General features: G+C 36.4%; 1 protein-coding gene across 4 annotated transcripts in view; it reads left to right on the top strand.

The window, feature by feature from the left end:
* The window catches only part of BPTF (bromodomain PHD finger transcription factor), a 109,977-nt gene that overhangs the window by 68,618 nt on the left and 30,053 nt on the right, over positions 1–11,306 (top strand). For all 4 annotated transcript variants that reach the window (XM_028157349.2, XM_028157350.2, XM_054709782.1 and 1 more), the window contains 7 exons: positions 2,515–2,639; positions 3,426–3,554; positions 5,559–5,709; positions 6,119–6,161; positions 8,777–9,023; positions 9,759–9,910; positions 10,828–10,936. In XM_028157349.2, coding sequence (XP_028013150.2) covers positions 2,515–2,639; positions 3,426–3,554; positions 5,559–5,709; positions 6,119–6,161; positions 8,777–9,023; positions 9,759–9,910; positions 10,828–10,936 — 956 coding nt within the window. The remainder of the gene's footprint in view (positions 1–2,514; positions 2,640–3,425; positions 3,555–5,558; positions 5,710–6,118; positions 6,162–8,776; positions 9,024–9,758; positions 9,911–10,827; positions 10,937–11,306) is intronic.

Below are 11,306 nucleotides of genomic sequence, written 5' to 3'. Positions count from 1 at the left end.
GTTACTGTGTACAAATACTTTAATTAAAATGACCTGGCAGTGGTGGAGGCCGATCTTTTTGCCTTTTTCTATTATGAAATGGAAGGTAGGCTCAACTGGGAAGCATTTTCTTTGGACCAGTTCTGCTCAAGTGTTGCCCAGGGCCCTTTTTTGCACGGCTGGGTTTCAGGAGCCCTGTATTGTTATGTTTTAATATGCACTCTGGGCACAATTTGTATCTGTTTAGTTAATTCCTCATTTTTAAATGGAAGGAAATACCTTCCTGTACATTTTAAACAGATACTGCCTTCAAAATATATGCTAACATCTTAATTTGCTAAAGTTGAAAGAAACATAATCCCTTCTGTCTAACAGGCATGGGTGAATATGTAAATTATTTATTACTTTAGAATGCATTTTTTTAAAAAAAATGTATAGCTATAAAAAACATGCATGTGAAATGCATTTTTATACTTACACTTGAATAAAATATGTCTGATGTTTAGAGTAGGAGATAAGAATGCCAAAGGTGCATGTTCAATCTTGATTAATGTTAAGGCTGAGCCATATTGAATAAGTGAAACTTGTCTCATCTACTCATTAGGGCTTCTTTTTCCCTCCACTGTCCATTCCTTCCTCTCTTTTCTCTAGGCCCTGATTCCATGTTTTATTACCACTTTGAACCAGTAGTTGTCTCCACAGTGCTGCCAGATGGACCCTCGTAAAATGCAGGTCTATCCTGTGAATATTCTGATTGAACTTAGCAAACATTTAAAGGGGACTTGTTAACTACTGCCGAGCTGAGGAGAAAGTATTTGTCCCCCGTCCATCTCCTCTATGAGAAGTACTTCCCTTTGCAACCCATCCAATACTGGATAAATTTCAGAGGCATTAATATAGATTGCCTTTGAGTCTCTGCCTTAATCCTTCCACTTGGTGCAGCACATTCTGGCTCTGCCTTTGTCTCTCATGCCAGCGTCATCTCATGATGCACATCTACACCCCTTCCTGCCAGACATAGCACACCAGATAGGGTTTTGGGGAAGAAGTGTGTGCTTTTTTACATTTCCTCCCATGCATATGTGTGCCCCTTGCCTTCGGTCAGCCACCGCCACCGCCACATCCTTTTCATTTGAGTCACAAACAAAGCTCTGATTCACAACTCTGAGCCAAATCGGATTGCCCCCCCACCCCCACCTGTGCTTTTCTTTGTTACAGCTCCTGGGGACACATCAACAGATTATAACTCATTAATGTGTCCCCAGCTCCTTTCACTTACACACAGAAGGCACTCGAATTTATTTTTTTTTAAATGAATGAAAAGGCTGATAATGCATGAGATGTTTTCCCCACCTGATGTTGTTTCCATTGTAAAATAGAGATGCTTTAAAGTTGTTTGTAGAGAATGATTAGAGGAAGGAGAAAGAGCATGAGAAAACACTTCTCTTTTCAAATAGTGAGTCCAGAGTTCCTAAGGCATTTCTATAGGATGTGGTCTAAAAGTGACACACACTTCCTCCCTCCTAGGACATCCCTGCACTAGTTAACATTTACCCAATAATTAAAAAATTCTCCTGTGCAGGTCAGAGGATTCACAGGGTGATAACACAACGAATAAAATAATGGTGTCACAGGTGGAGATAGGAAATTAAGTTGCAGCAACTTTTTGGCTCGAGCTTTCCCTTTCTCACATCTTTCACTTTTCCAATTTAACATTAAGAATAGAAAGCATTGCCTTCCAGACTATCTAAGATTTACTGTCTACCTCTGTAAGAGGAGGAAATTATTTAAATTGTATAAGTTTTCTCTACACTGCAATCAACCTTGTATTCATTTAAGTGTGTGGAAATGTCAACAAAGTATTTAATTACTCAAAGATTACTAATAGAGAATTGACAGCCTCGGCCTGTTTTAAAATGTTTTATGATTTAATTCCATTTTAAAACATGATATTCATTACAATTGTAAATTTGTTTTGAAATGTGTTTTTTTAGAAAGAAAAAAAAGAGATCACTCTATCTCCTGATTAGTAACTAATACATTATTGTCCTTTTTTATTATTCATTATATTAGGATTCCAAAACTATACTAATGTTAAAGTGTTATTAGTGTTGGCAGTATTCATCATCCAGGAGTTCATGTTTTGCAGAGCCATCACTTGGACACAAAATTTTCTGTCTTATTTGGAAAATTTTTTTAGTTCAAAATTTAATTCTCTGTATTTGCTCTCCTTCATAATTTCCTAACACTTATTTTGAGATTAGGCTAAATTGATTAAGATCTTCATAAATTGTTGCTGTATCTATCGTACAGTGAAGCATGCTTTTTGCACAGATTTATATCATTTGAAGTGACTACCGATCCTTTTTAAATTGTTAGATGCATGTTGTACCTAGGAACAAAAACATTTCTTTTAAGGGACATATAATAGCCAAATTGCTTACAAAGCCATATTATAAATATTGAATGAGGACAAGAAATAGTCCTTCAGTTTAATAGAACATATATATGGTACTTCTTGGGTTTTTCTTTCAGGTATAGACTCCAGACTGTAAAGTCCTTAGCTGGAGTGAGCCTCATGTTACGCTTACTGTGGGCAAGTCTGAGATGGGATGACATGGCAGCCAAGGCTCCTCCAGGCGGAGGGACCACTCGCACAGGTAAGGGTTTTTGATTTTCTAGTTTAAACTTAAAGAGAAAATCACTTGACAGTTTGCTTAATTTTAAGTATATCTGATACTTATTAAAATACAGTGCTTATGTGTTAAAAATACAGCTTTGCTAAAGTTTGTCAGCACATGCTAGAAAATCCTGGGGGCAGGGAAGGAGGTTTCAAATTATAAGGTGAGTCACTTACCTATGAACCAGTCTGAATTTTTAAAAGAGATTTATATTGTAGAGCAGTGATTTTCAGCCGGTGTGCTGAGGCACACTGGTGAGCAGCAAGAATTGTTAAAACAAGCAATACCTGACTATGAAGTCAGGGGACTGCTCTCCTTTCCTGTAGATTGTCAAATTAAAATGACAACAGCCAACACAGCCAAAGCCATCAGTGTGAATGAATCCAATCATACCTATTTTTGTTGTTGTTAGATTGGTAAAAAACAATATATTTTTTGCAGAATTTTAGTAATGAGTTTATGTGCCATGAGATGAAAAAAATTAAAAATTGCTGTTATAGAGTATAAATCATTTAAACAGGGACAGCTCAAACTCTATGCTTGCTGCCTCTCTCCTAGTGTTACTATTTTGGATGAGTTTGGCCACCAGGAACTAAGCTGCCCCAAACAGCATTTTGCTCAATTTAGAAATTTTTAAATATTTCCCTTGATCATTAATGAAATGCTTCCAAAAGTTTGTTTCATGTGTGTTTCTTTTAAAGCAGCTAATGCTGTACCTAAATACTTTAGTTGCTTATTAATACTTTGTGAATTAAATCACCATAGAAACATCCGAAACTGAAATCACAACAACTGAAATAATTAAGAGACGAGATGTTGGTCCTTATGGCATTCGGTCTGAATACTGTATCAGGAAAATAATTTGCCCCATTGGAGTTCCGGAAGCACCAAAAGGTAAGGAATCGAAATAATTCTGTTCTTTGATTATTGACCTGTTAGCCACATTTTTTATGAATTGAAGTTTCATTATAATTGTTTCTTTAACTCTTTATTCAACTTTTGAAAGAGATTATTTTTTATTACAAACTATTAAATTTTAAAAATTGTATTTAAGTAGTAAACACAGTAAAATTCCACTAGCCACATGTTGATGCCCATAGGTGGTGTGCCAAGAATAGGAAGAGTACAAAGAGCTAAATAACACCTCTCATAATTAAAATGTGGAACAGTGATTGACACCGGACCACGTGCTCCAAGAGGGTAACCACCAAGTCCACCTGGTTTGCTGTAGTCCCAGCACCTGCTGCAGCAACTGACCTATAAGTGGTCATTGAAGATTTGTTGACTCAAGGATTAAAGATACTATAAAATACTTCCTTGTTCAGGGTAGAAATGATCTGAGAGGCTTAAGGAGTACTCAGGAAACATTTATAGAGAGCCCACATACTAGGCACTGGATGGTAAATAAGTAGAAGAAAGATCCAGCTCCCATTCTCAAGGAGGCAAAGAAAAGTTAGATTAGTATCATAATATACTTGAGGACCAAAACTGTGAACACTAAAAAGAGCTCAGTAAGGTGTCCAGATTCAAGGTATATAGGCAAAAATCAATGATTTTATTTTACATGTGCATAAAATATTTATGAAAAAACTTATTAAAAAATTAGTAAAAGGAAAATGCTGTTCTTAGAAACATACTATTTTATAAAAGTTAGTTTCCCCCAAATGTATAAATTTAATTTTTGAATATTGATTGAATTAACTCAAGTTCATCCTGGAGAATAAATGACTGAAAAAATGAGCTTTTTGAAAACAACACTGATGAGGGCTGCCTGTCCTAGTAGATATGAAATATTAGTATAATTAAAAATGTTGTCCTGTCCCTAGCCAGCTTGGCTCAGTGGATAGAGCGTCAGCCTGTGGACTGAAGGGTCGCGGGTTTGATTCCCTCAAGAGCATGTGCCTGGGTTGCGGGTTCCATCCCCAATAGGGGGCGTGCAGAAGGCAGCCAATCAACGATTCTCTCTCATCATTGATGTTTCTATCTCTCTTTCCCTCTCCCTCCCTCTCTGAAATCAGTAAAAATATATATTTTTTAAAAATGTCCTGGAACAGTGCAAATGATAGGCAGAGACACAGATAGAAGAAGGTATTCCTGACCAGTCTTTAGTCTTTACCCCACAGCCTTCAATGCAAACCACTGCAGTCTCCTAGACTCACTTTTCTTTGGCTTATATCACTCAGTACAGCTCAGCCCTGCTGCTGTGTTGGTTTCCTTCTGCTGCTTTCCTTTGAGTCTACCGCTTCTTGTTCCCTAAAACATGGGAAGGTTCAATGCTTGTCTCTCCCTACTTTTTATTTTGAAAATTTTATCATTAGGATATTTTGCCTGTTCTTAATAGTTTTCAGATCTCTTTGTTATGTTGATAACTCTCAAGTCCCCCTTTTCAGTGCCTCGATAGGGAAATCAGATTACCAGAGTTGTACATGGTAAGGACACCCAGCCCAACTGTGGGAAGAATGAGCTGTGCTTCTGGAAGGAAGTTGTATCCATGTTGGGTTCTGAAGGGGATAAATAGGCATTGGTCCAGTGAGGGGTGGGTTCCCTCTGCCTAGAATAGTGTTCCAGGCAGAGGGAACAGGCTGTGGAAAGGTTCATAGGCCTTTGTATCTGGGGCCAGCAAATCATAGCCCATGAGCCTTAAACCACCTGCTGTTGTTAATAGGGTTTGATTGGAACACAGCCATACTTATGTATTATCTTTGGCTCCTTTTGTGATACAAAGGCAGAGTTAAGAAGTTGTAGCAGAGACCATCTGGTCCACATAGTACTTACCATCTGGCTTTTCAAGAAAAAGTTTGCCAATCCCTGCTTTTCATGATATATAAGAGGAGATGCCAGAAGCACTATAATTTTAGGAGCTATATTGCTTAAAATACTCTGATTTCTTTTCCAAAGAAACACCTACACCCCAGAGGAAAGGCCTTCGATCAAGTGCATTACGGCCGAAGAGACCAGAAACGCCCAAGCAAACTGGCCCTGTTATTATTGAAACTTGGGTAGCAGAGGAAGAGTTGGAATTATGGGAGATCAGGGCGTTTGCTGAGAGGTAAGGAAATGGCTAATAAGTTATCAGATATTTGAAAATTTTATCACTTCAGAATTAAAGAAGTGATAATAGTTTATTCAATGGGTCCTGATGTTACTCTACCTTTTGATTTCAAATACTAGCAGTATATAATTTATTAATATACTGGGGTTTTTTTTGGGGGGGGGGGTTGATGACAAATATGTGATATCTTAATCAATAAAGTAATAAAAAAATTTAAAAAATATACTGGTTTTAACTTTATTCACTTGTGAGTTCCCAGTTATCTTAATATAAGTGTTTTATTTTTAAATCAAAATAATTTGATACCTCTTTATGATATAAAAGTCAACCAGATTTCACTTAATATTAGATGCCAGATGCCTAATAAGGTATTTTCTGATAAGTTCTCCTTTTTTTCCCCCTGCAGAGTGGAGAAAGAAAAGGCACAAGCAGTTGAGCAACAAGCTAAGGTTAGTGAACAGAAGAAGGCAGAGGACTTCAAGGCCCAAATGGAGGCTCACCTCAAACAGCAGCGATTGGCTGCCCAGCAGGTGGGGGAGTTGATACCAGTCCCACCTGGCAATGAATTGCCTTTTTTAGCCAATTTCATGCACACTGAAAGCATAGTAATGATACATTTGTGTAGTTTTATTTTTTAAGGGTATCTCAAATATATCTTAATTTCATTACTTGAAAGTAGCTCTTTGGCTACATCAAGTAGTAGTTTTGCAAAAAAATATCCATATTTGGAGTACAATGTTTGAAATAACATTTATTATCTTTATAATTTAGTGGATAGTTTCTAAAGGGATTTTTTTTTCCCTGTAGGATTCCAATCCATAAAAATCTCTTTATTCTGTGAAAAGCAAATTGTACTAAAATTCTGAGTTTGTTGTAATTGATAACCATAAAACTATGGAAATGGTAAGAAAACATTGCCTGAATATTAGGGACCCACATAAGAATGATTGCCTCTTTTTTCTATTAAGGAGATACTATAAAACTTTTTAGCAAACTTGAATATAGAAGCTTTAAAGATACAGATGAAATAGATACATGTCTTTTTATAATATCATTAAGTTACACATAACTTAAAATAATTATATTTTATATAAACTAGCTCTTCATTCCAAACTACTTTTTCCCTCTCATATTTTATAAAACATTTTTCAAATTCTTAGGTATCTTTTACATCAGTATACTGTAGGTCATTATCTTCACTTACATCAAACTTTGAGATAACAGCACTTTTGAAATCTGTTCATTCATAGAAAAACTGGTTGGTTGTTGTTTTTTGTTTTTTCATTTTATGCATGTGTCTTGTCATCTCCACAATGTAACCTTAATGATTTACTTTTAAAATTTTCTTTAACATCCTTATTTACAAAGATAGTGAACATATCTAATTTTGAAGATTTAGCCTGAGGAAATAACTTCTAGATATGTGTTCAGTATTTTTGCCTCCTTTATTTATTGATTTAATCGGATGATATGTCTAAATACCCAAAACTAAACTCCTTTTTTTCTGAGGAAATTATGTGAAATACATTATATTCAGGCATAGAGGATGTAGTCCTAAGAAGATTGGGTGTGATGTCATTGGTGAGTGGTTTCCAATGGCAGGAGATAGTTCAGAATTGGAATTGGATCTCAGCACTACCATTAACTAGCTCTGGCCTTGGGCCAGTTTCACAATCTCTCTGAGTCTCAGTTTTCTCATATTTAAATCACAATACCAGCAACGTTATTGGGTTGGTCTGACATTTAATGAAGGTAAAGTACCTGCCATCAGGTTTGTAATCCATGCCACCTATCCTATATAATAAAAGCCTAATATGCTAAGTGTCCGACTATTTGACCAGTCACTATGACGCACACTGACCACCAGGGGGCAGACGCTCTGACCGGTAGGTTAGCTTGCTGCTGGGGTCCAGCCAATCGGGTCTGGGCGAGATGGGCTGGACACGCCTAGAGCCCTCCTGCGGTCCCTCCCTGGCTGCGATCATGTACTGGTAGGGTCCCTCAGCCTGGCCTGCACACTCTCGCAATTTGGGACCTCTCAAGGGATGTGGGAGCCGTTTTCAGCCCGATCCCTTGCAGGCCAGGCCAAGGGACCCCACCAGTGCACGAATCCATGCACCAGGCCACTAGTTCTTTTATATGTGTAAGCTTACCACCATCAAGTTTGTAAGCTGTCAGGAAATGTCATCAATCTATGATAAAATGTACACAAATTGTCTTTAATGACTAATATCTGAAAGATCAGATTATACCAGTCTGTACAGAATAGTCTAAAGTATTTTTCTGTAAAAATATTTGAACTCAAAAATAATAAATCTAGAAAAATTATTATATGATTTTTAGCTTGCTTAATTGCAGGTTTGCCATCTTTTTCTCTTTTTTTTAATATATTTTATTGTTTTTTTACAGAGAGGAAGGGAGAGGGATAGAGAGTTAGAAACATTGATGAGAGAGAAACATCAATCAGCTGCCTCCTGCACACTCCCTACTGGGGATGTGCCCGCAACCAAGATACATGCCCTTGACCGGAATCGAACCCGGGACCTTTCAGTCCACAGGCCGATGTTCTATCCACCGAGCCAAACCGGTTAGGGCCAGGTTTGCCATCTTGAATAGTTTGAACATTGACATGTTTTTTATGATTGGATAAATTAACATTATGGTAAACCAGAAACCTTTTACACTTAGTATTATTTGTTATCCTCTCTAAATAACCACTGCTGAGCAGCATTTCTGTGTCTGGTAAGATTACCCATGTCTCTATTATTTTCACTCTGAAAGCTTGGACATTTGTATAAGCTGAAAAACCTTGATAGTTTTTAAGTTTTTGTTAATGAAAAACTACTTTTAATAAAATATATGTGACTCAGAGTCATAAAAATATTTTCAACAAGGAATTAAATTCCAGGTAAATTTATATGGGCATATTTTCAAAAGTAAAATATTTTAGAAATATGGTACAGTTTCTTAGTTTGGGAGAAATTCTAGGTGGACTTCTTGCAGAATGGTATTGTTTTTATTTAGAACTATTTTGGTTCATGTTTTCTCTCCCTGACTTTTCTAGAAACGGTTGGAACAGCAGAAACCTACAGTAATTTCAGCTTCCACGACTTCCCCAACAAACAGTACGACTAGTACCATCTCTCCAGCACAGAAAGTTATGGTGGCCCCCTTAAGTGGCTCAGTTACAACTGGAACTAAAATGGTACTAACCACTAAAGTAGGATCTCCAGCTACAGTAACATTCCAGCAGAACAAGAACTTCCATCAGACCTTTGCTACATGGGTTAAGCAAGGCCAGTCAAATTCAGGTACACAACTGTGATTAAATAAAACATTGTTTTCATTCAAGAAAAAGAGTTGCAATCGATTACCTACTGAAGTAAAACATTTCTTTAGAAATTATTTTTCTTCTGCAGCAGATTGAGCAAACAAGCTGTAGCCGTTAGTTTGTTACAGATAATATCCATAATATTACATTAGCAAAACTCCTCTCTTACATTATTTCACTTTCAACATTTACATAGTTCACTTTGAGTAGAGAGGAATTTTTTTTTTTTAATACAAAATGAACCACAGTTCATGCATTGGTGCCCTTCCTACAAGTCACTACGTTGCTGGTTATTTTAAATGTAAAGCTTATTAAATGTCTTATACCCTATTAGCCACCAGTACAGCTGCCACCTCTGCTACAACCATTGCCAGCACAGGTCAGACGTTCCAAATTACAGGCAATCCAGTCACTATGGCAGGAAAAGTAATTACCAAACTGCCACTTCCTGCAAACAGCAAGATTGTCGCTGTAAATGTGCCAGCAACACAAGGAGGTAAGGGAAATGTGAAGAGTTTTAATTCACATTTGCCAGATCATCCCGTTGCCATCATTTTTCATTTCCTTTTCACTGATTTCAGTCCTCGGATCTCACATTCTGTGTAGCCCACTGTAAAACCCTGCCACACATAGTTTCTCCCCAGAAACTGAGCAACAGCTATTGCTTTTTGTTAAAGGGGCAGTTGTTAATTACTTTATCTTTTTTTTTTTTAAGGCGTTGTTCAAGTACAGCAAAAAGTCCTGGGTATCATTCCATCAAGTACAGGTACAAGTCAGCAAACATTTACTTCATTCCAGCCCAGGACAGCAACAGTCACAATTAGGCCCAATACCACAGCCTCTGGAGGAACCACAAGCACTTCACAAGTAAGAATTCTTTATCTTGCTTTGAAATATTACTGACATCAGGTTATTAGAATGGACTTTTCCACAATTAATCTAGCTTCTAATTTTTCTTTGCCTTTTATTTAATCTATGACAAAGTACTGATTTTAAAAAATATTGGTTATCTTTCTAAGTAAAAATGATACATGACAAACTTTATATTTAACATATACCTATTCGTATGTTAGTATTGTTTATGAATCGTAAGAATTACCTTCTAGGATTTTATAAAGAAATCCTAGACCATATATAAAATAATGGTCAGCAGTGGACCAGACCAAAGGAAACTTACTATGCAGCTAGGAAATAGAATGAAAAATACAGTCTACAGCACACTAACTAGTTTGTAATCAGCTGATATGCACACGTGTTAGAGACATCATTTCTTTGGCACTAGTAACATGGAAAAGGTTTGCATTTTTGCAGACTTGAAAATGTTCTGATCCTAACTATAAAACTGAAAATAACATGCTCTGTGCTCTCTCCTTTAAAACTATGAAAGAACATTTGGTTTGTGATTTTACTCTTATATTCCCTGGATTACAGATATGGATTGGAGCTCAGGGAAAATAGAACGCAAAATTTTTCTGTGAGCAACTATGGTGGTTATAGATGAGAGCTTCACTGGGTCTTCTTGTTCCGTCCTTTTAGCCTATGGACTGTTCTTGGTGTCAATGACAAACTATTTCATATGATCTCATTTAAATTCAATTTTCTGCCCTCAAAATTCCATCTTTACTCTGATGCTTAGTATAATTTAAAATGTGGTATCCAAGAACCTCTGTCATTTCTATAGATTTGTTTGTTAATATACAGTAGTTAAAGATCTGTGTTGTAAGTCCATCATGCTTTTGTCTTTTAAGGACATTTTAACTTACTGTCTTTTGTGTCATTTATAGGTAATCACAGGGCCTCAGATCCGCCCTGGTATGACAGTGATTAGAACACCACTCCAACAGTCAACACTAGGAAAGACAATTATTCGAACACCTGTGGTGGTACAGCCAGGTACTCATCCATGCAGTATTACCGTTTTACTTCTAAACAGCCAGTTCATTAAATCTGTAATAATCTGTATTACTCTTTATACTAGAAAATACAAATTTGAATTAAGATTTTAAAGCATAATAAATTTCTAATGCATCATAGTATGCATTTATAGATATTATTTCATTTTTGGCATTGCAAAATAGATCCAATTATGCTTATTAAAAATATTTTTTTTAATTTCTAATAAATAGAATATTAGGGTGTCCCAAAAAATGTATACACACTTTAGCAATTGATAACTCAATTTTGAAAATGCAATGTATTTTAATAAACACTGCCTTTATAATTATTCAAAGTGTGTGTATACATTTCTGGGGACATCCTATAT

Source organism: Eptesicus fuscus, chromosome 20, assembly GCF_027574615.1.
Source record: "Eptesicus fuscus isolate TK198812 chromosome 20, DD_ASM_mEF_20220401, whole genome shotgun sequence".
Taxonomy (NCBI): Eukaryota; Metazoa; Chordata; class Mammalia; order Chiroptera; family Vespertilionidae; genus Eptesicus; species Eptesicus fuscus.
Note: the sequence above shows the minus strand (reverse complement) of the source record. Positions and strands in the feature narration are given on the sequence as shown.